We start from the raw sequence: 25222 nt of genomic DNA on the forward strand, positions 1-25222 counted from the left end.
AGGCTGAAGGCAGGTGGATTTCTGAGTTTGAGGCCATCCCCCACCCCCCAAACAAAGAAAAGAAAAGAAAAGAAGAGAAAGAACTGACCTAGGTTGAAGAAGTGTTATGTGCCTGGAGATGAGGGGCATGGAGGAGGCATGGTGGCGAGCATGTGCAGCCTCAAGAAAGAAAATAAACAGGGCTTGGAGGCAAGAGTGAGTCCACTTTGACTCAAACCAGAATTTCCTCATTTCTCTCTATTTTATTACTGTGGAAATTCGTGCACTCTTTATTTCCCCACAGTCCAAGCAGGGCCATTATGAAGCTAGTTTCCCTAAACTCGGCTCTAGGGATAACTCGGGGCCAGTGCTCTAAAGGTTGAGTTACAGAGCACAGGATAATTAAGTGATCATTAATTAAGTTGTACTTCAGAGTGTTCCCCTGTCTCAATTAGGTAGTAAGCCCTCTGAAAGCCGGAATTCCATAATTCATCCCTTGTCCTGCGAGGAGAATGAATGGTATTAGTTGAAGTGTCTAGTGTATGGGTGAATCTTGAGAGTCCTTGATGAAAACGGTCCTGGGAGGTGCGGTCGGGCTCAGAACCCGAAGTCAGACGGATGTGCTGGGTCGGACTCCCAGTCGCAGGGGGCGCTCTAGGTCAGCCTCGCGATCGGAGCTGCGACGCCGCTCTAGCCTCCGGGATGCCGCTCTCTGGTCTTGAGCCGGGGACAAGCTGCTGCTTTTTTGTCCTGGTGCGGCGGGAGCGCGCAGGGCGCGTGCGCACGCGGGGGTGTTTGGCTTCGCGCGGAGCGTGAGAGGTGCGGGGCGGAGAGGCGCGAGGCGGCTGCGGACCCACGGAGCGGCAGACCGATCGGCCCCCGCGGCCCGCGGCGGCCAGGCGGCCCGAGATGTTGTCTGGGAAGAAGGCGGCGGCGGCGGCAGCGGCGGCGGCGGCAGCGGCGGCTGCTGGGACCGAGGCCGGGCCCGGGGCGGCGGGCGGCGCCGAGAACGGCTCTGAGGTGGCCGCGCCGCCCGCGGGCCTGGCGGGCCCCACCGACATGGCTACGGGGGCGGCGGGCGAGCGCACTCCCCGAAAGAAGGAGCCTCCGCGGGCCTCGCCGCCCGGGGGCCTGGCCGAGCCGCCGGGGTCCGCTGGGCCCCAGGCGGGGCCCACAGCCGGGCCCGGCTCCGCGACGCCCATGGAGACCGGAATAGCCGAGACCCCGGAGGGCCGACGGACCAGTCGGCGCAAGCGGGCCAAGGTGAGGCCGTGATCGAACCGCTGGCCCGGGGGACGGGAGTGGGGCCGGGAGAGGGGAGGCCCGGCCTTTGTGCGGGGGACCCGGTGTATCGGGCGCTGGAGGGTGTGACCGTGATGGTCTGACTGGGAAAGATGGCTTCCCGACGGGTTTGTCTACCTGTGTGTCTGATGTGTGCGGACGGCGGGCGGCGTCTGGGTTGGGTACACAGGGGAGATGGGTGTGATGCTCTAGAGTCAAGCCGCATGAAAAGAAAGAGACTTTTTCTTTGTTTTTGAAAGGTCTTGCTGTACGCCAGGTACGCGTAGACTCTTCTTTCCTTTTTTTTTTTTTTTTTTAAAGATAAAAAAATAAAATAATACAAAGACCAATCGTTTATTGTGCGTGTGCGAGTTGCGGTCATAGGACATCTCGCCTGAGTCCGTCCTGTCTTTCCACCATGCTAAGTAAGGAATCGAACTGAGGTTGTCAGGCTTGGAGACCAGCGCTTTCTTGGGGCCCTGGTAGACTTTTTCAAATTGTGGAAGCGAGTGAAGAATACCAGTTGGTCACGGGGCGAATATAAAGATAAAGATTTGGCATCAAATCCAACACTATGCACAGATAACCTCTGTCTCACACCCCAGTATGCCAGATGGTGCATTTGGCACAGGGCCAGCGTTTTTCGTTTTCCCAAACACCACTGGACTGGTATTGTTAGCTTCATTTTCAGAATGAGTAAAAAGAGGTTTGCAGTTTCAGAGTTTGGTGTTTTGACAAGGTGTTATTCGTTATTGAAACAAACAAACAAACAACCTTCAGGGTCAATAACCTTGCTAAGCATTGGTGTGGCTTTATTGCACAGTATTAGCCTTTCCCAGAGATGCTTAATCTGATTGGGGAATTGGAAATACATATGGGTATGTAATAAATACAAGAAGTAGTCTAAGGGGCTGGAGAGATGGCTCAGTGGTTAAGACTGCTGACTGCTATTCCAGAGGTCCTGAGTTCAATTCCCAGCAACCATATGATGGCTCACAACCATCTGTAATGGGATCTGATGCCCTCTTCTGGTGTGTCTGAAGACTGCTAGTGTACTCAGATAAATAAATCTTTAAAAAAGAAAGTAGTCTAAGGGTATGGCTGAATGGCACAGGACTCGCCAAGCAGAATTGAGAATTTGTGTTTCTGTTTGTAGCACTGCAAGATAAATACAAGTGTTAAGTAGTGTGATTTAGGTAACTTCTTGTACATTGTTCTCCTGCTGTGCTGGGGAGTTGAATCTCTTATGTGCTAGACAGGTTCTCTACTATAGCCCCAGTCCTCCTTTTTATTTTGAAACTATATTGGCCCTAAATTTATCTTGTGGCTTAAACAGGGCTTGAACTTGTGAACCTCCTGGGTCAGCCTTCCAAGTGACTGGGATTCTAGACCTGCCTCATTAGGCCTGGTTTGTTAGTTTTTGATTAACAAATATCTTGTTATGTTGCTCGTAAGATCTCAAATTCCTATGCTCAACACATAGTCGGACCTAGGCTTCCAGAGTGGTCCCTACACTGTACCAGGCTGCCGGGTACCATTTCCAGGGCAGTGGGATGAGTGTTGCTGGAGGGCCTTCAGCTTCCTGCTTGAGATCTTCCTACTCACTGCTCAGTCATTTGGATTTGGAGGAAAGGCCGGTTGGCGGAGGAGGGATTATCAGACATGCATTAGAAAGGTGGAGTATTGGGGATACTGGAATAGTTTTAGCAGAGATGGAGAGGAAGGGTCAACCAAAACCAATGATGTGTGAAAATGCTATAAGGAAACCTACCAAATACGTTTTTAAAATCCACAAAACTAGAATCCTCTTAAAACTGAAGAAAGTGCATGTGGGAAGGCAAAGGCACACAGTGACGCCCTGCCCCCAAGATAATCTGAATACATTTCAAACCGCCTGCGTTAGTTTGTTTGTTTGATTTTTATTAAAGGCACAGAGGTTGACTTCAACCCTTGGACATGAAAGAAGGCAGAGTCCAGTAGGAACCCAATTTATCAAGTCAGGGCCAGAAACAGATAACTTAAAAACAGATTTGAGGTCTGGAGAGATGGCTCAGAAGTTAAGATTGCTGGCTGCTCTTCCAGAGGTCCTGAGTTTAATTCCCAGTAACCACATAGTGGCACAGAACCATCTATAATGAGATGTGGTGCCCTCTTCTGGCACGCAAGCATACGTGCAGTCAGAACACTGTATACATAATAAGTGAATGAATGAATGAATCTATCTCAAAACAGATTTGAGATAATTAATGTGTCAGTGTTGCTTTTAAATTATGTAATCTGGGGCTGGAGAGATGGCTCAGCGGTTAAGAGCAGTGACTGCTCTTCTGAAGATCCTGAGTTCAAATCCCAGCAACCACATGGTGGCTCACAACCATCCTTAATGAAATCTGACTCCTTCTTCTGGAGGTCTGAAGACAGCTACAGTGTACTTACATATAATAAATAAATACATCTTTAAGAAAAACTCTTTAAAAAATAAAATAATATAAATTATGTAATCATAAAAACACCACCACAGTCAGTTTAGAACATTTCATTGTTTCCCAGAGACACCTGGGTTTTTTTGTTTGGTTTTGTTTGGTTTTGTTTTGTTTTTGAAACAGGGTTTCTCTGTATAGCCCTGGCTGTCCTGGAACTCACTTTGTAGACCAGGCTGGCCTCGAACTCAGAAATCTGCCTACCTCTGCCTCCCAAGTGCTGGGATTAAAGGCGTGCGCCACCACTGCCCAGCTTTTTTTTTTTCCTGTTATGTATAAGGTAGCTGTGAACAGTAATGTAAAACATGCAAGCCTGTGTTTTCAAGTCTCTTGTAAGACTGTAGAGGAATTTTTAAAAAGATTTATTTATTTATTCCATGTATGTGAGTACACTGTCACTATCTTCAGACATACCAGAAGAGGGCATTGGATCCCATTACAGATGATTGTGAGCCACCATGTGGTTGCTGGAATTGAACTTAGGACCTCTGGGAAGAGCAGTCGGTACTCTTAACCACTGGGCCCTCTCTCCAGCCCTGTAGAGGAATTTTAATCTAGCAATATGACTGCTCTGGCAAGGGATCACATTCAGAGACCTTCTAGGTCTGTGTGAGTCAGCTGGAAAGACATCACTCTGTCTGAAATAAGACGTTCCCTTAGTACACATGAATCCCAAACAGTGTGTAAAGTCAGTTTGTAGAAGGAAGAGCCGTATTTGAGAATGACATCTAATTTCGAGTCAGAAAGACTCTCGACAGAATGAGTCAGAGATAGGATATGCCCAACACTCGCCAGAACAGCACAGGAAAGGATGGTAACTCAGGAGAGCAGCCCAGAGAGAGGCAGTTTTACAGAGACGGGCTGCAGGTGAACATAGACAAGCTCGGGCTTGTCTGGCATGAGGAGGAGCCTGAAGGTTAGAACAGATTGCTAGAATTAGTTTGAGGTTAAGCAGAGCAATTTAGTGAGAAGCCAAGAAGCCAGTTTGAATCAGTTAGCTTGGAGAGGAGTTTGGGCCAGAACATATGAGTTGAACCAGCCAGCTGTAGTTGAGCATGCACTAGAAAGGGTGAGCTCACTCAGCAGTAAGCCTCTGAGACACAATTACATCTGAGGAAATAAAGTTTACTTTTGCATAATACCTGATTATAATCTGTAAATCACATGTGGATTCTGCTTTTCTTTTGTGAGGAATTGCTACCAAGTGTTTTTCTAAAATAGCAGCTACAGTTTCACCTTTTCCTTAGCAATGTATGTGGGTGCTAGCTCTCCATATCTTTGTCTGTGTTTACATCGTCTGTCTTTTTATAGCCATCTTTGTAAAGTTGAAATGCTATTTCATTGTAGACATGTTCATTTTCGTAATGGCTAATGATGTTGAACATGGTTTTGTTTTGTTTTTATATTTGTATGCAAGATAGCTATTTTTAAAAGTTTGTAGTGCCCCCCCCCCCCAAAGGACAAACCAAGCTGGTCTTAAACTCATTATCTCCCTGTGTACTTGAGGATAACCTTAAGTTTCTGATCACTTGTACTCACCTTTTGTTTGTTTTGTTTTGTTTTGACATAGGGTTTTGGTTTCTTAGTAGAACAACCTGGCTGTCTTTTTTTTTTTTTTTTTAAAGGAATATAAAACTATTTATTGACCACTGTTCACCATTATTTACAGTAAAGTAAATATACAGTTGGATGACATTCTGATACTACAAAGTTACTTTTCTGGCTCATTGAACCATAACCCAAATACTGAAAAGATTGATCCTACCAGTAAGGAATGAGTCAGGGTAAAGAAAAAGCATGCAGGTCATTAAATGATATTAGCAAATTTTGTTCACTCACTTAGTCAGCAGGTCTTAAATTGCCAACGTCAGCTCCAACCACGATTCTATTTCCACATCAAACAGATTCCATGAATCATAACCTTTTAGTACAGACTTTAACTTTCTACAAAGGGATGGTTCACCAGAGGAACCTTTACACAGACTGGCTGACCTGGACCTGCCTCTGCAGACCAGCTGGCCTCTTAGGTCAGAGCTCTATCTGCCTCTAGCCCAAGTCTTGTTATTAAATCACACTATTACTTAGTCTAATTCCATTTTCCAAAGGGGACGTGTACAACATTCTGTAAATAAACCTCTGTATTTATGTGATAATTCATCAATTCTGATACAACCTGGCTGTCTTAGAATTCAATTTGTAAACTAGGCTAGCCTCAAACTCAACAGAGATCTACCTGCCTCCACCTGAGTGCTGGGACTAAAGGCCACATTCAGCCCTGCATCCACCTCGTAATTGCAGTGCTGGGATTACTGGTGTGTGTCGCTTATACCCATTTTTATCTGGCTCTGGGGATCAAATCCAGGGCATCCACTGTGGTAGGCAGGCACTATACTAGCTGAGCTATATCCCCAGCTCTACTTAGTCACATTCTTGGCTCTTTTTTTTTTTTAATGGGTTTAAAAGATCGTTTTAAAGTAAGATTTATTTTTTATTCTAGTTTCAAAACTTTTTTTTTTTTTTTTTTGGTTTTTCGAGACAGGGTTTCTCTGTGTAGCCCTGGCTGTCCTGGCACTCACTTTGTAGACCAGGCTGGCCTCGAACTCAGAAATCCGCCTGCCTCTGCCTCCCGAGTGCTGGGATTAAAGGCGTGCGCCACCACGCCCGGCTGTTTCAAAACTTTTAAACTTTAATTAGGTCCAATTTATATATTTGACTTATTCTGTTACTCCCAGGGTTGCATGTAAGGAATATTTTTTGGTCCCAACCATGTGTTTTCCTGTCATGCCACTACCGCAGTTCTGGTTACTGTGTTTTTATATAAGATGTGTGAACTCTTCAACTCTTTTTTTTTTTTTTGGTTTTTTCGAGACAGGGTTTCTCTGTGTAGCCCTGGCTGTCCTGGCACTCACTTTGCAGACCAGGCTGGCCTCGAACTCAGAAATCCGCCTGCCTCTGCCTCCCGAGTGCTGGGATTAAAGGCGTGCGCCACCACGCCCGGCTTTTTTGGTTTTTCGAGACAGGGTTTCTCTTTATAGCTCTGGCTGTCCTGGAGCTCACTTTGTAGACCAGGCTGGCCTCGAACTCAGAAATCCGCCTGCCTCTGCCTCCCGAGTGCTGGGATTAAAGGCGTGTGCCACCACGCCCGGCTGTATACTTTATTTTCTGAACCCCAGACATCTTGCATTTTTGATTTTGCGTGCCCGTCTCGTCAGCTTACTCCAGGGATCCCCTGTGTATCTTGAGCATTGGGATCACATGTGGGCATTCATTCTCGACCACCTTTTATGTGGGTGCTGGGGAGTCTGCTCTTCATTTCTGTCTCTTTTGTTTGTGCTTTTATCCCAGGAGCCACTTCCCAACTCTGTGGTCAGTTCTTAAACTTTCTTTCGTTCTTTCTTTTTTTTAGATTTATTTATTATTATATCTAAGTACACTGTAACTGCCTTCGGATGCACCAGAAGAAGGCGTCAGATCTCATTATGGATGGTTGTGAGCCACCATGTGGTTGCTGGGATTTGAACTCAGGACCTTTGGAAGAGCAGTCAGTGCTCTTAACCACTGAGCCATCTCTCCAGCACAGTTCTTCAAAAGAAACATAAAATATGTGTTTATTTTGGGACAGTTAGAAGCAAGGATGTGGAGCTAGAGAGATGGCTCAGTGGTTAGTACCCAAATGGCGGCACACAACCCTCCTGTAACTCCAGTTAAGGAGACCCAGTGCCTAAGTGAACAATGCATGTATATGGTGCACAAAAATACATGGACAGTCAGGCAGTGGTGGTGCACGCCTTTAATCCCAGCACTTGGGAGGCAGAGGCAGGCGGATTTCTGAGTTTGAGGACAACCTGGTCTACAGAGTGAGTTCCAGGACAGCCAGGGCTACACAGAGAAACCCTGTCTCAAAAATCCACCCCCCCCCAAATAAATAAAAATAATACTTGGATGAAAAATAAATAAAAACAAAAAATGGAGCAGTAGTAAAGAGATGAGAAGTCTCATCCCTTCATAGCCAGACTTAGAGCAAATGTGACCTGTAACTTGAGTGGAATGGTGTGTATCCATTTAAGGAGTAGAAAGCAAACTGATGGATGTGGGTTCCACTGGCCGGCGTGTGGGGGAGTGGAGGCAGCAGGAAGCTAGCAGAAGTGTGCCAAGTTTCAGGTTCAGTGAGAGGCCCTGTAGGGAAGAGAGCAGAGTAATGGAACAGGGCACCCAGTGTCCTTCTTTGGCCTTAGCCTGTGTAAGAGTACTTAATTAACACCTGTGCATATACACCACACAGAGAATTTCTTAAAAAGGAAGCTGAGGCGTATTATTGGGGTGGGATTTTGGGGGATCTGCTTGAGGTTTAATAATAAAGACGCAGGAACATTTGTATAGTAAGTATAAAGCTGTTGACCTTTTACTGGGGCAGACTCTTAGCTACAGTCTAACCTAACTTTTCTGCCATTGCATCCCCACTAAGTTACTTTTTTTTAAAAATTTTATTTATTTATTTATTTATATTCCAGTTGTTTCTCTCCCCTCCTGTCCCCCTTCCCACAATTCCTCATCCCATTCTTCTTCCCTCTTGCCTCTGAAAGGGTGCTCCCGCCCCCCACCAGGCCATCCCCCTTTCCTTGGACTTCAAGTCTCTTGAATCAAGCACATCTCCCATTGAAGCCAGACGGGACAGACCCTGTTATTTATGTGCCAGGGCCGTGTATGCTTGAGGTTGGTGGCTCAGTCTCTGGGAGCTCCCTGGGGTCTGGGTTAGTTGAGACTGCTAGTCTTCCTCTGGGGCACCCTCCCTTTCAGCTTCAATCCTTCACCTAATTCAACCATAGGAGCCCCCTATTTCAGTCCAGTGGTTGGGTATAAGTATTTGCTTTTGTCTCAGCTGCTGGTAGGACCTCTTGGAGGACAGCCATGCCAGCCAGATTCCCATCTGGGAGCACATCATAGCATCAGTAATAGTGTCAGGCCTTGGTGCCCCTCCTAACCCCTCCCCCCTCAACCCCCCATGAGATGGGTCTCATGTTGGGCCTGTCACTGGACCACCTTTCCTTCAGCCTCTTCTCCATTTTTGTCCCTGCAGTTCTTTTTAGATAGGAACAATTCTGGGTCAGAAATTTTGACTGAGGTTTAGTAACTCAGTCCCTCTACTTGAGGCCTGTCTGTCTACTGGAGGTGGACTCTCCAGTTCCCTCTCCCTAAGGAGACTGGGGCATTTTGGCTAAGGTCACCCCCATTTAGTCCTGAGAGTCTCTAAGTTACTCTTAGTCTCTTAAACTCCCTGCTTCATTCCCCTCAGCACTCTGTCTGCTTTGCCCAGTTATCTGTCCCTCCCCTTCCCCAGCTCTTTATTCTCCAAAAAGCCACATTCCAGTCTGAACCAGTCAGCTGCTGGACAACTCTAGATCCATCTCTTTGAGTTGCTCTTTGGCCTTGTTGATTGTTGCTTTTGGCCACTTGCTTTTTAACATAATCTCAGATCAGGTGAGGAAGGATAAGCATTTACATATAGAAAGCTGGTAATGGGCTGTAGAGAGAATAATACCAAATATTCTGCTAGCACCGGAGTCTGCCAGGGCAGAGCATTTAAAATTGGGAATGCAGGGGCACCTACAAGCTATTTGGTGCAATGTGTGGGGTAGGTCATTCCTAACTGTAGACTGGCTTTGCTTTAAGAGTTTTGAGGTGTATATAAATACTGTTTTATTGCCTAAAGATTGTTTAGTATGGGGGCCTCTCATTTAAAAATATGATGAAATTGCATAATCAAAATTAGTTTGAAGTTTTATAAAGGTGTTACTGAAGATGTCAGGGTTAAGGCCTGGGACCTGGCAGGTCTAACAAGCTAGGCTGGGCCATCTGTCCTCAGTTTGTCAATTAAAGAGACAAATAATAGCAAAAAGCAGAGAAAAGATAGCCAAAGTAGCCACAGCAGGAATAGAAACTAATACCTGAACTAATACATTCTCAGTCCATGGTATTTTAAGACCAGGGTCTCTTTATGTAGGCTATGCAGGCTGGCCATGAGATTGTGTAGCTCAGGTTGGGGTGACGTAAAAGTCACCTGGGTGCCGGAGTTACAGGCACGTGCCACATATCTGGCTCACTAGTTAACTGTATTTTTGGATGAGGGCCATTTTAATTGATACTTTCAATATGTGAACATGATAATACACATACTGGGAAAAAAACCCAAAACTACAGGAGGAGCTCTTGGGTCAGAGATGTGACCAGTGTTGGATAAAAAAGTTACACACAGACTGGGCTAAGCCTGGACTGACACAGTATGCTTTTCTTGAGGCTTTATTCTTTAGTAACTATTATAAATTGGTTTGATCGTTGTTATTTCTTTAAAATTTGAAGTATGAAAGCAATTAGTTGAGCCATTAATGGTTCCAAACAGAACCCCTGATTGAGGTTCTCAGTGTATTTAGTTCTTTTCTGGTATAATCTCCATGTAGGTAGAATACAGAGAAATGGATGAAAGCTTGGCCAACCTCTCAGAAGATGAGTATTATTCGGAAGAAGAAAGAAATGCTAAAGCAGAAAAGGAAAAGAAGCTCCCCCCACCACCTCCTCAAGCCCCACCTGAGGAAGAAAATGAAAGTGAGCCAGAAGAGCCGTCTGGTGAGTTGTAATGGTCAACCATCGTTTGTTATCTTAGAAATAAGAATCACTTGTTCTGTTCTTATATTGTAGTGTCATTTATGCCTCCATCTCTGGTTTATTCTGATTCTGGGGCTCTTTGCTGTGACTTTCTATGTGGTTGTATACATGAATGTGTGCACATCTATACATAGTGCTGCTGATCATCTTTTTGTTTATGTCTGAAGGAAGTAAGGGATGGTGATAGATAATAGCAATGTAAGTTGGTTAGAATTAGAAGAAAATAAATGGTTAGAGAAAACAAAGAATGTCAGATCCACAGAGCCAGTCAGTCCTGCCAAGGACAATTTGAGTTCACAGCTTAAAGTTTTGTTTTTTTGTTTTTGTTTTTATATACACATACTCATTATTAGTAAAAAGTTTTTCTTGGTAAACATATCAAAACATTCTGAAGTTAAAGGGATCAGGCCTAACGTCCTGTAATTTTAGTTATAGGGCTTTCTAATCAAAGGAATGGTATAAGGAGAGACTAAGGGGGTGGGGAGATGTTCAGTCAAGAGAGTTGGTGCAGCTCACAAGGACCCAAGTTCCTTTTTCTAACACTGAGTAAAAGCTGAGTGTGGTGGCAGGAGTGTGGAGTCTCAGTGCTGAGAGGCAGGGGCATGATTAATGATTGCTGCTGAGGTCTGATGGCCAGACAGCCTAGCTGAATCTGCCAGCTCCGGGTTCAGTGAGACTGCTCATTAGATAAGAGTGATCAAAGAAGATAGCCACTGTTGAACTCTGGCATCTATATGTGCGGTTGCTCGATTCTCCCTGTCCCGTCCCCCCCCCCCCCCCCGCCCCCATCTCTTTCTCTGTCTCTCCTCTGTCTCTGTCTTTCTTATGTGCATTTGCACGAACTCACACACAAAAAGAAAAGGATACAGGCGCGAAGAGAATCTGATCTCACATAAACTTCCTTATACCATGAAAAGATTATTGGATTTATATTTGTGTCAGAACTTCATCTAGCTGTTTTGTTTTGTTTTGTTTTGTTTTGTTTTGTTTTGTTTTGTTTGAGACAGGATTTCTCTATATAGCTCTGGCTGTCCTGGAACTCACTCTGTAGACCAGGCTGGCCTCAAATTCAGAAATCCGCCTGCCTCTGCCTCACAAGTGCTGGGATTAAGAGCGTGCACCACCACTGCCCGGTCTTCATATTAAATAGCCTGGCTGTGGTGGTACACACCTTTAATCCCAGCACTCAGGAGGCAGGGGCTGGGGGATCTCTGAGTTTGAGGACAGAGCTATGCAGAGAAACCCTGTCTCAAAACAAAAAAAAATCCTCATAAATCATTAAATATTGTCAGCCTTGAGTCCTAGCTCTCTGTGGCTATCCTAATCAGTTGTTTTGTTTTAGAAAAACAGTGTAAAACACGAGTCTTAATTAGTTTTTTTGTGTTTTTTGCTCTAAATAACATCTCATTAACTCATTTTTACTTTGAATGATCACAATGTTTCTTCTCCTTGAAATGACTTTTTAAATTTCTATTAGCTACAGGCCCCATACTTTACCAACTCTTTAGATGCAGATTTTAGGCCTCCTCTGCTGTCTTTTGCAGTACTTTCACTGTTACCCAGATCAAACTTATTTTGACAAGTTCTAGCTTTTGACCCAGGATCTTCAGCATCTTTTTATTTATTTTATCCACACCAAAAAACATGCTCTTTGATGTTACTGTAAATTACCAGATCTTACATATTTCTTTAAAAACCCACCATTAATGCTGTTACTCCATTTGAGGGAATTAAACGTTAGCTGTTAATGTAAACTTAGGTTTAGGCTTTGACTAGAGCTCTTACAAATAAATATCTTGTACAATTGAAATAAAATATTATAAAAATACTTTCTGAAAAAAAGAAAGATTAAATTCTGGACTCAATTCATCCAAGTGTCCAGGCGTTTGCTTGACCTCAGACTGTCTTAAAATACTTGATCAGACAACTCCGAACTGGAAGCCTTCCAGTCCTCGTGGTGCACCCTGTGCACTCGTGTCTAGAGGCAGCAGAGCCTTCTCCGCAACACCTTCTCAGTGTCTTCCTTCCCGTCCCCCATTTTGTATTTAGCTTTCTTGCCTTTGTTCAATCTGTATCTCCCTCTCTTTATCTCTAATATAATCTTTTTGATTCTCTTTCTTCTGCCTTTGCTGGGTACTTGCTATGTGAAATGCCTGTTGTAACTCATCAGGCTATAGAGTCCTCAACTTAAGAGTTAAGTATTGTACAGTGGTGATATGATATGTTAGAAGTTGGTTTTTGGTGTGGTATTTTGTGATCCTACTGTAAGGGTCCGAGAATTGCTGAAAAGATCCCAAACTCAAAAGTATGCAAAGACAAAAGCATTTATTTTGCAGAAACAGCCGGCATGAGTTCAGCTATCAAAGGATAATGGTGGCAACCACGAGGGAAGCTCATAGGCCCCTTGGTTTTCCAGTTGCGGTTAGGTCACCTTCCTTAGGATTGTTTGCACTTACAGGATATTTGTGCACTTCTGATTGGTTTGTACCTGGAGGAAGGGAGGGTTACCTTGTAGGTACCTTTTCATATTTGTTCTAAGCCCCAGGCCAGATGTCAGGGCAGTTGATGACTGGCTGCTCTTTGTGGTTTTTTTCCAAGAAGCCTGGGCTGCCCTTCTGGGAAATTGAAACTTAAGACCTAACATGGCTGCCTGTTCTAAAATGGAGTGAGTTGGGTCCTCTCAGAGGCTAGAAAACAGATGGAAGCCATACTGTAGAAAGCCTGGCTTGACTGGTCGGAGGTAGAAAGTAACCAGGTTGTTTTGTTTTGGGGACCTGACGAAGGGCCTGGAGGCATTCTACCAGTTGTGTGCTAGCACTTACCCCGCTGTCTGAGGTTCTGTAGACTGAAAGGATGGCACTGAGGCATTTGGTGTAGAAAAGGCAATCTGTAAGGGGCTAAAGGTATAGAGAGATTAAAGTGTCATGAGAGTTGACGTCATGGGTGCCTTTCTTACGCTAAGTGATACTCCATCCAGCCCCCAGTGAATTTCAAAATGAAAATAAGAGGTTTTATTTGTTTCACGTTGTTGGCCTAGCCTTGCTTTATTAGGATGAAGTTCTCTCTGGGCTTGACAACCCTCCCTCCCTTTTTTGACCGTTTCACTGTGGCATTATAGACCTATCAAGAGTCATGAGTAATACACAGAATTTTAAATAGCTGTTGCTTATGTTTAAACCTGTATTGTTTTGTTTTCTTAAAATTTTCATGTTGGTTATATTTGGTTTAACGAGTTTCATTTCGGAAGTATCTTTTGTGTGAAGATTAAACGTTGTTTGATCCTGGGGACGATTGGGAGCATCCGGACTTTGGGCTGTGTGGACTGCATGGTTAGTGGAGGAGCCTCTGTGAGAGGACTCATTCCGCTGACCTTAACTGGGTTAGAGTAACTGCCCCTTGGTTGAAGGAATCCGTTGGAAATACACTTTATTTGGAGCTTACCTCAGCTTGTCTCGTGCTTCACATCATCCCTTAATAGTTTCTGTGAGCTGCTCTGTTGTTGCTAAACCGCTAATGTACAGAAGTATCACGTGTGCTGGTCCTGGCGCCTTGCACTGATTTTACAGTTTCACTATTGGACTCTACTTTAGGAAGATAATATTTTGAGTAATAAGTAGCTTTGTTGTGTATAACTTGAAACATTTATGAAAATTTAGTAAAAGCACAGGAGTTTAATCCCAGCACTCAGGAGGCAGAGGCAGTTGGATCTCTTTGACTTTCAAGCCAGTCTGGTCTACAGAGTGAATTCCAGGACAGCCAAGGCAACACAGAGAAACCTGTATCAAAAAAATTCCTCCAAATGTAATAATTCCTTATTCACTGTATTCAGCACACCACAACAACTTTTTGTACAGTTTTAATCCGTTGTTGCAAGTGTAGTTCTTTTTTTTTTTTGGTTTTTCGAGACAGGGTTTCTCTGTGTAGCCCTGGCTGTCCTGGCACTCACTTTGTAGACCAGGCTGGCCTCGAACTCAGAAATCCGCCTGCCTCTGCCTCCCGAGTGCTGGGATTAAAGGCGTGCGCCACCACGCCCGGCGCAAGTGTAGTTCTTTAGTCTAAGAATTATTAAAAAAATAAGACTAAGAATTATTCAAAAACTAAGATAAGATCCTCCACCATAATATTCAGTCTGAAAGGACTCCAGATATTAGCAGCTAGCTGGTTGTAGGCATGAAGCACCACAATAAATGTATTTAAAGAAAACTGTAGTGAGAATTGAGAAGTTAGTTTAATTTTTTTAAAGTGGTGGATAAAATTGTATGACTTTGCTGTATATAATCTGCTTTAAAGAAATGTATATTTGTAGAGTTATAATCTAGTGAGGTTACCTTGATCAGATCGTTGTTTTTTTGATAAGGCTACTTAACATATACTCTTGGCATTTTTTTCTAAAGAACACAGCTTATTGTTTGTTGTTTACTATAGTCACTGTGTTGTATAATAGATTTTTTTTTTTTTAAAGAAATTGTTTGCAAGCTAATGTTTCCGTCCTAGATTGGATTTTGAAAAATTTATGTTAAACATGAAGAACTGATGTTAGGTTTTTATAAAGTGGTTTTAAATTCTTGATTTTGAACTGTTAATTGCTTTTGACTGGTAAGAGGAACCATTGAATACTATGTTTGGTCTTAGAGAGATTACCCTGCTTCGCTTCTTTGCTTTTCTTTTCTTTTCTTTTCTTTTTTTTGAATTGTGAAAGGTAATATATTTTACTCTACATGATTTACAGTTTTATTGTGGACAAACAAGTGAAAATGAGTTCTACAAAGTGGTGCCTTAAATTGCAATCTGTAGAGAAATTGTCTTTTTTAAAAAACTTCTTATTGTGTGTGTGTGCGTGCGCGCGCGCGTGAATTTCACATTGTGCACCCAGTCCCTCTTATCTCCTCTCTCCTAGTATCTACCCTCCACCCTTGCAGCTTCCCCCGAAACTGAAGCCGTAGTGTGTCAGTGTCCCACAGTGTACACTTTTCTCCACAAGGTTTTGCTTCTAAATGTTGATTGCAGTGACTTGATGGCTCTGCTGCTTATCAATGCTGGAGCCTCACTTTGTATTCTGTTGTTGCCCTGAGTCATGGAGATCCTGTAGTTTTGAACTAGCCCCTTCATGTTCAGTTCATCAATGGGGTAGGTGTTGAGGTGGGTCAATTCAAATCCCAGGATCTGGGCCTGAGAAGTATCTGAGCTATCCGCTGGCCAACTTTGCAGAGTGCTGCAGTAGGTGAGAGGACGGGCCAACTCTCCTACTCTGATGAGCTCTGATGACTTGGGGCCAGCTCTTCTGCCTGTTATAGGTGGCAAGGGGCATGCGTGTGTGGGTGCATTCACTGCAGGGAAGACATCTGGTAGGGTCAGCTCTCTTACACTCATGCCCTTGGGGCTGGCTCATGGTCCCCCCTACTGTTTTGCTCGGGTGAGGTGCAGGACCCTCTCTCCTGAGTGCTGTAGCTGGTGAGGGGAAGGGCCGGCTTGCACAGGATGCCCAGGTGAGGGGTGGGGCCAGTTCTGCACATGCCCCCAGGTGGCAGCCCAGACCAGGGACTTCTGCCTGGCTTTTGATGGTAACTGACCCCTGCTACTGCAGGGCCAGAGACCCAGACATGTGCCCTCTCCCCCCAGACCCTCCCCCATCCACCCCCCATGGCAGCACAGGCCAGGACCCCACCACTGTCCTAGGTGGCATCACCAGCTGCTCACATCAGGCTGTTCCTCACTACCGTCCAGTCTCCTTTCTGTCTCTCTTTAGTGTGCCCACATCCTTCTGCTTCTCTTTCTCTTCCATTTCTCCATTACTTACTTGCTCTTCTTAGTGAGTGGTGCCCGGGATCTCTGGGGTCATCTTAGGAGTGCTATGCTCAGCTTATGCATTATGGCACCCGGCAGGGGTCATTGGGGCATGGTCTGCTCCGCCGCTCTATGTGAGCACCAGACTGGCGATCATCTCAGGCTCCCTCCCTCTGGGAGCCCCATAGCACTGGTGGTTGTCTCATGGCTCTTCTGTCTTGGACTCAGTCCCACACAGCCTGTGGTCCTAGGCAGGATTCCGGCTCCCTTCAGGTGGAGCTCTGGGTTGCTTCCAGGGGGGCGAGGGCAGTTGCCTCAGGCTCTTTCTCCAGAGATTGTTAGGCTACTAATCACTCAGATGTTCACAGTGTTGAACAATAAAGTTGAACTAGGAATAGGATAGATTAATATTGTAGTCAGATTATAACTACATAGATCATTTTGGAAACTGGAGAGCCATTTTAGTACCTTATTGTCAAATGCATGCAACTATGAAGTATAATAGTGACATGTGGTATGGAATGTTACAGTGGTACTTTTAATAGTGGCACCAGGAGAAAGTTTGATATTGTCCATGTTTAAAACAGGTAAATAAAAAAAGTAAGCTTTTTTTTTAACTGCTCAGACACCTTAATCAGAATTAAGAATCAGAATTATATATTTCCTTTGAAGCATTGTGAAACCTACACTATGAGTTAAGACTTTGCATAAAAGTAAGGATCAAGAAAATGTCTACTGTCGACTCTGGGAGAACACTGTGTGAGAGTAGTCTTTCTGATTTCTAGGGGCTTTGTGCTCCTTCCTTCCTTCCTACTGTGCTGACGACTTCTTTGTCTGTGGTTCCTGCTGTTTCTGACCTCTGTGCCTTCTGGAGTGCGGAAGGAGAGCCTGCTGTTAGCAGACCCCTTTCTAGTTCCAGTTCTTGACAGGATGAGGGTTGCCTGGTTGAGTCCATTTGTTCAATGGTGGAGTAACTCTAGGTTTGCTGTTTCCATTGACACGTGTGAATTTCATGTAGAACGATATTGTTGCTCAAATACTGACCATCGGGAGCAGCTGTGAAAGGCCTCGGTAGTCAGTGTGCTCGAAGATTCTTCTGCTCAGTGTTTGCTCCCCGAGAGCCTCAGTTACTTCACCTTGCATTTATTCTGACAGACATAGCTCTTTTATCCTACACAAAACTGGTCAAATAGACAGTAGACGTGTACTTAGTTTATTTTAATTCTGCCTTAGTTTTTTTGGTTTTGTTTTTTATTTAAATGTATGAGTGTAATCTGAAACAGGAATTACAGCCAGTTTTAAGTCACTTAATGTGGGAGCAGGTATCCACCTCAGGTCCTGCCAGAAAAACAGGAATCTTTATTTCAAGCCCCTTGAATTTTGTTTTGTTTTGTTTTTTTGGGTTTTTTGATTGTTTTGGTGTTTGTTATTGTTGATTTTCTTTCTTTCTTTATTTTTTTTAAGGTCAGGCGGTTCTATAATTTTCTGGATGTTCTGGAACTTATGTAGATCAGGCTGGCTTGGAATTCAAAGAGATCCATCTGCCTCTGACTCCCCAGTGGTGGGAAAAGGCAGGCCAGCTTTTTAATGGTGTTTTTAAAACCACTTCTTAATATGGAGATAGGAGAAAAGTAGTGCAAAGTAGTGATGGTTTGTTCCATTTTTTAAAAAAGATTTTAAATTTCTTTTACATATATTAGTATTCTATCAGCATGTACCTCCATGCCAGAAGAGGGCATCGGATCCCAGATGGAAGTGGTTGCTGGGAATTGAACTCAGGGCCTCTAGAAGAGCAGTCAGTGCTCTTAACCCCTGAGCCATCTCTCCAGCCCCACTCTCAATTTTTATTTGCATGTGCCTATGTGGCCCAGAATAGGACGAATGTGCAGGAGTCAGTTCTTTTTAACCACCATGTAGGTCCCTCGAATCATCTGTTCACCACTTCTGGCAGCCAGTGCCACCCTAAGATCACCTGAGATCAATCATATATTTACTTACAAGCTTGAACTTGCATAGCCTCTTTCTACCTCCATGCAGTTTTTAAATCTTGAGATTTGTTGTTCCTTTTATGTTCTACAGTTTCTAGACATCTTTAGAATGCTGTTCCAGCTTCTCTCTTCCCAGTGTATCTGTTGCATTACCATGCTCCTAAACTAAAATGGAGCAGTATTTACCTTACCCACTTACACCCTCACTTGCACAGCCTTTCTGATTTACTAAGTCTTGTTTACGTACTCATTTCGTTCCAAGTTATTACACCTCACATATAAATTATTTTGTAACCCTTTAATTGAATTTTCTTCTGCTAGGTCATCCTTCCTACCAAGACATCTGTTACAAAGTGGTCAGATCAGTTTAATTAAAATTAAGTAAAATTGTTTTACTGCCTTGCTAACAATCAGTTTTCTTCCATTAATGCTAAGATTAAGATTAGGGTTCAGAGTGTCCAAGGTTTTGACAGGTTATTCTCTGCTGATGAAATGAGTCGATTCAAGCCAGATTTAAGTATATTTTAAAGGTTTATTGAGAAACAGCTTTTGGGCAGGTTCACTGGTCCCAAGGAACTAGGCCAGGGAAGTCACATGGGAAGTAGAAAGGGTGCCTGCGTACACAGGGAGAGAGAAAATTTGGGCAATGGGTGGAGAACCAAAGTGTCTGGATTCTATGGGGAGGGGAAGCCTAGCCTCTGGGCTGGAAAGTGCATCATTGAGTGGCCAGGTAAGGACTGATGGATGTTGAAAGGGCCTGGAGGCCAGGTTAAATAGACACCTCAGCTATGGATTCGTTCTGAGTCTGAAACCCAGCAAGCAGCTACAGAGTTGTTTTCCATTAGTCCGCATCTTTTATATTACCTTTTACACTCATCCTCTGAGTTCTTTACCTAAGAAATATTTTAGATTTGAATTTTTCATATTATGAAAGAGCTTTTAAAATATTTCCAGACCCTGTTTCAAAAAACAAACAAACAAACAAATATATATATTCCCAGTATGTTAGATAGCTTCTAAATTCACTTATATTATTATCAAATTACAGTATATTTTTATAATTAAAAATTATTATTAGGTTTTTACTTATTCTCTGCTCACTGCTCCCCCCCCCCGTTACTCCCTCCCACAGTCATTCCCCCCATCTTCTCTCCCCTTCTCCTATGAGAGGTGCCCCCTAGGTATTAGTATTATCCCCACTATGGCACATCAAGTCTCGGTGAGGCTAGGTGTATCCTCTCCCACTGAGGCCAGACAAGGCAGCCTAGCTAGAAGACTGCATCCCACATACAGGCAGCAGCTTTTGGAATAGCACCCCTGCTCTAGTAGTTCAGGACCCATATGAAGACCAAGCTGCACATCTGCTACATACATGCAGGGAGACTAGGTCCAGCCGGTGTGTTTTTAGTTGGTGGTTCAGTTTTTGAAAGCCCAAAGGATTCAGGTTAGTTGCCTCTGTTGGTCTTCTTGTGGCGTTCCTGTCTCCTTTGGGGCTGCAGTCCTTCCTCCTCATATTCTTCCATAAGAATCTCCAAGGTCCACGCTGGCTATGGGAGTCTGCATCTGTTTAAGTCAGCTGCTGGGTGGAGTCTCTCAGATGATAGTTGTGCTAGATCCTGTCTGTAAGTGTGACAGTATCTATCATTAATAGTGTTAGGGATTGGTGTTGGCCCATGGGTTGGTGGCCCGTAAGAGTATCTTTTTTTTTTTTTTTTTTTTTGTCTTTCCTCAGAAATCCGTCTGCCTCCCAAGTGCTGGGATTAAAAGCATGTGCCCCCACTGTCTGGCCAAGAGTATTTTTTTAAAAAAAAAAAAAACAGTTTTGTTATGTAGGCTAGGTTAGACCTGAATTTGGTCCCCACTTGAGCCTCCCAAGTAGTTGGGGTTTTAGGCATACATTATTCCACTTGGCTTGGTGTCTTTTTAAGAACTTTTAAAATGTAATTTTAAAAGCAGAAGCAAGGCAAAAGCCATCGGTTACCGTGTAGACACAGCCAAGTTCAAGAACTACATCACACACAACCAGTCCAAATGGCACAGAATGGCATCAAGAAACCCTGTCTCAAAGATACGAATCTCTTAAGGGGAGTGACCCCAAGTTCCTGAGGAACATGCGCTTTGCCAAGAAGCACAAGACAGGCCTGAAGAAGACGCAGGCCAACAATGCAGAGGCCATCAAGGCCCTTGTGAAGCCTCAGGCCATCAAGCCCAAGATGCCAAAGGGCTCAGCCACAGCTCAGCTGTCTGGCTTTCATCGCTCACCCCAAGCTTGGGAAGCGGATTCGAAGCTACATGGCCAAGGGTCAAGGCAGGGGCCAAAGCTCCAGCTAAGGCCCAGGCTTCAGTTCCAGCCCAGGCTCCCAAAGGTACCCAGGCCCATGTGAAGGCCCCACAGAAAAGGTTCCTGCCTGTATGAAGACAGTTGTACTGCTGTGACACAGCCTATCCACACACTGTTTGCAGATGACCAGTGCCTTATGCTGTTTTTACAAATAAACTCGAGGCAAGAAAAAAAAGCAGAAGCAAGAAAAAACTGCCTTACCTTGGTCTTGTCATATTATTTGTAGCACAATAATCATGAATAAGAAATATATCTCTTGATATAATAATATATATCATTGACAATAGAAAAACAAGAGTCTTGTAGCTGAAACAAGTTTGGTTATTGAATGACATGCATTGTAGTTGGAGAAAAAAAGAAAGGGAAATGATAAGAATAGAAAGGGTAGAGTAATTGAGTTTCAGTACCCAGTTGAAAGTGCTTTTGTAGCCTGGTGTGTTGGCACAGGCCTTTAAACCTAGCACTCGGGCCGGGCGTGGTGGCGCACGCCTTTAATCCCAGCACTTGGGAGGCAGAGGCAGGCGGATTTCTGAGTTCGAGGCCAGCCTGGTCTACAAAGTGAGTGCCAGGACAGCCAAGGCTACACAGAGAAACCCTGTCTCGAAAAACCAAAAAAAAAAAAAAAAAAACCTAGCACTCGGGAGACAGTCACGGGTTCTCTGTAAGTTCAGGTGTAAGACCATTCTGGTCTACAGAGCGAGTTCCAGGACTGCAAGAGCTACACACATAGTGAAACCCTATCTCAAAAAACAAAAAAGGGTACTTTTTCTTTTCTTTTCTTTTTTTAAAGTAGTAAAATGTCTCTGAGATAAGAAACCTTCATTTATGCCAAGTCAGGAACATCATTTGAGAGAGAACAGCTAGTGTTCCAATGTTAATCTTAAACTGGATTTGTTTACTATTATAAGCTCATAGCTCTGTTGAGAAACAAGTGAACAATGTCTTTCCTTTTTTTAAATCCACAGCACTTTCTAGGAATAAATGATGATACCCAGAGTGAACATTTCTGACTTCAACTGTAGGCCTGTGATCTCAAGATTAGCTTGTACATTGGGTTAGCAGTTCAGTCTTCCCATCATGCTTATGTGCTGTTTCGTAGGGCCTCTAAACAAGTCATACAGTGTAGCTTATCTAGGCTGAAGAACCTTCTAGAACCTAGTGGGTCCTTTAGACAAGAGCATAGGAAAATCCTTAAAACTGTCTGCCACATACCAGCATATTCTGTTAGTATTGTCAAAAATCATTGCTTGTATTTCTTTAGGATGGAGATATTTAAAATTGCATAGACCTTGGAACATTTTTATAAGGGCTTTGATTGTTTGACTTTACTGCTGCTTCAGACCCTGGTGGAATAATCAATCTGCTGTCCTGTGGGAACATTTTAAAATAAACTGTAATGAAGCTTGTCTTAAGTTCAGATCACTGGGAGATTGTTTTCCTGCTTTCATAGGCCACACTGTGATCTCCCGACAGTGTACCGGGGGCTGGAAGCTTAATGTCATAGTGTCTACCTTGGTGATAGATTGTGTAAGATTGTGTGATGATATTTTTAGATTGAATTTAAAGCTTCGATTCTTGAAGTTCTACAAAGTAGCATTGAGGAGATTTTTTTTTCTTTTTTTAAATATCAAGGCTTAGTATATAGCTTAAGGTGTAAATTCCCCTAGTGTGTTGCCTGGGTGTTTCCATCCTCCCACAAACAGATGTGTCTGCAGCTTGGCCTCTCATCATATGATGTCTTTACTGAGGAAACACTGGAATATTCAGTCCAGTCCTGTCTATTGTGTATGGAAGGAAAACAAAACTACTTTGGGTAGCTGAATTTTTTAGTTATATCCCCTGCTGTCATAAGAGCAGGATTTTTATTTTTATTTTTATTTTTCTAAGATTGTCAGTCATTTGCTTGTTGTCTTTTTAGATAGGAAATTAAGAGACTTGAATTGATGCTGAATTGTTGCAGTTTCAGGTCCTGTAGCCCATTTCAGACACAACTCAGTGTAGCAACAGTTAATTAAAGGATATTAGAACCCATCTCCCATCCCCACCCAGATTTACTAAATAAGAGTGGCAGCAAAAATGTAGGGATTAGAAATACTGTGTGCTTTGTCCTACTGCCTTTCAACAAGGATCAGCATGTGAAGTTGCAATGTCCTGACCAGAATTTGAAAGATGATGTAATTCCCTGGGCCTTGATTACAGAAGGAGCTTTCTGATGGGTTTACTAGTTGGTGGTAAATTCTTGAGTCACCAGCTATTAGGCCTTTATGTCCAGATATTATTTTAATTTATGGAGTAAGGTCCCTGAGTTCTCCTCTTTCCTTCCACAGGGCAAGCAGGAGGACTTCAAGACGACAGTTCTGGAGGGTATGGAGACGGCCAAGCATCAGGTGAGGGTGGCATTAGATGCTTGCCACTTTAGCAAGGTCAGGGAGTGATTGATGCTTGCAAGTGTTTTTGGCTATGGTATTCTCATTGTAGCCAGAACCGCAGGGGTGATGTAACCCACAGGACAGAGTAGTGTAAGGAGAGAGTGTAGCCAGAGCAAAGGCAAGCAGACTGTTGAAGTCCTCAGGCCGATCTCAGCCCTCCATTCTTCATGTTTTTGAGGAGATGGCGGGTACTTCTCTCGGGAATAATGGGACCTTTAAAGAGAAACAGAAGTAGTCACAGACAGGAAACAGGCCTCAGGTCTTTACAAGGCTAAGGTATTTTAGTTCTAGCCTGCAGGTGGCACCTTACACAGGTATGATTGTTGGTGCTGGGCACTTTCCCAGTTAATCATATGTAGTCACTTTACAGTTGAATTATTAGCATAAAAGTTGCCTTTTAAAAAAAAGTATATTCAAAGGGTTTTCTCTTTCAGACCAAACTATGGATTTTGACTTCTAGGAAAAAAGTAAAGAATTTATAGGGCCATCATTTGGAACAGTTAAGCTTGTTCCCAGAATTTGAAATAACAAGTTTGTGTTTCATCCTTTCGTCGTTGAAGTAAGTGTATGAGTGTGTGCGTGCCAGGGCCAAAAGCTGGTTTCTTTAGACACTTGGAGAAAATTGGAATACATATTACTTAATGTTAAAGACTGTCAACTCTCATTTAAGTATAGATTAAAGATATTTATCTGTAGCAGTTTGTCTAGCAGGTTCAGGACATATTTGTGTTTTATTTTGGATCAGATGTAGTTCCTTGGAGATAGAGCAGTTGGTAGGCAGACGGACATGTGAAACCATAGTGCATAGTTCTGGTTGTTGCCGGGAAGGCCATGAATGTTGTGAACCCTTCAGCCCTCTCTTGTATACATATGTGACACTGAGTTTAAAACATGCCTGAGTGGTCAGCATTCTTCTCCAAATGAAGGCAGATAATCTTGAGGGTTTCTTATAGCCAGGATTGTGTCTTGGTTTCTTAAAATCCATGTTGCTGTGTGTTCCTAAGTCTTAGAGCTAGAAGGGAGCTTGAGGTCATCTTGTCTAGCGTCCTGCCTTCAAACCAATATAGAGCTATGTCTCCTGTGTATGAGTTAGAGCCCAAAGCCAACAGCCGTGAAGTGAGAACTCAGGACCTCACTCCTTGATGTATAGACTGTTCTGCATCCTGATGACAGGCATCTGCCGCAAACACAAAATCTAATATGAGAACTCATGACTTTGCTTTTTTCCTCCTGTCTTTACTCTTTTTTTATTTTAAACTTGTTTTAGGACCTGCTACATCTGCTGATTTTAAGAAAAGATTTTGTATATAGATCCAGATCCCATCAGGCTTTTGTTTTCACTTTCAAGTCTGAAATCTTGTTAATTTACCTTTTTTATTTAACCAAAAGCAAGTGATACCAGAGGCCTCCTTTCTCTAACTTCTCTATTGCTTACACAAGTCAGAATATCATTTACATCTTATAAAAATCAGGGAAAAATAATTTGTGGCATAAAATCCCTGCGTTAGTCTTTCCTAGTTAACCCACCCTGCAAAATCTATGATGTTTCTTTTCTTTTCTTTTCTTTTCTTTTCTTTTCTTTTCTTTTCTTTTCTTTTCTTTTCTTTTCTTTCTTTCTTTCCTTTCTTTTTCTTTTTCTTTTTCTTTTTTTTTTTTTTTTGAGACAGGGTTTCTTTGTGTAGTCCTGGCTGTCCTGAACTCACTCTGTAGACCAGGCTGTCCTTGAACTCAGAGATCTGCCTGCCTCCGCCTCCGAAGTGCTGGGATTAAAGGCGTGCGTCACCACTGCCCGGCACGTTGTTTCTTTAAAAAGGAAGGCTTTATGTTTTCAGAGATGGCATCAGGTTAGAAAGGGCATTGTGGTTCAGTGTGATTTGCAGACTGGAAGGAAGACCATTCTAGAACTTAACTGTATGAGGGTTTGGGAGACAGGACTGAAGCTAGGCAGGCTGAGTGAGGCTTTTTAAAAATTTAGGCAACAATGAAAAAAATATCTAATAAAAAAATGTCTAAAAAAATGTAGGCAACATCTTTGTAAAATACTCGAATAATAGATTGTATCAAGTGTGCCCAATCACAAAAGTGAAAACTGTATTCCAGAGTCAAGCGTAAGTTACTTCTGAATCCTGTGTGCTGTCGGTTACTTAAAAACGAAAAGCACAGTCGCTATCCAGGCAGGCAGGCTCCTGTAGAGATGACTGCTGTGGGTTGTTGGGTTTTCCAGGGCAGTCGCTGCTTCATTCTGGAAGCTAAATCAAAACACTAAGGGAGATGTTTTGATTT

At 43.4% G+C, this 25222-nt stretch overlaps 1 protein-coding gene across 2 annotated transcripts in view; it reads left to right on the top strand.

Annotated features, from left to right (window-relative positions):
* The first annotated feature begins 692 nt into the window (after positions 1–692).
* Positions 693–25222, top strand: part of Kdm1a (lysine demethylase 1A) — a 54932-nt gene continuing 30402 nt past the window's right edge. The window contains exons 1-3 of one of the 2 annotated variants that reach the window (XM_021160225.3): positions 693–1242; positions 10193–10358; positions 22838–22897. In XM_021160225.3, coding sequence (XP_021015884.1) covers positions 889–1242; positions 10193–10358; positions 22838–22897 — 580 coding nt within the window. In that variant the 5' untranslated portion in view covers positions 693–888. The remainder of the gene's footprint in view (positions 1243–10192; positions 10359–22837; positions 22898–25222) is intronic. The other variant, XM_021160226.3, reaches the window with a different exon arrangement.

This window comes from Mus caroli, unplaced genomic scaffold (assembly GCF_978045245.1).
Source record: "Mus caroli unplaced genomic scaffold, Mus_caroli_1 scaffold_6, whole genome shotgun sequence".
NCBI lineage: Eukaryota > Metazoa > Chordata > Mammalia > Rodentia > Muridae > Mus > Mus caroli.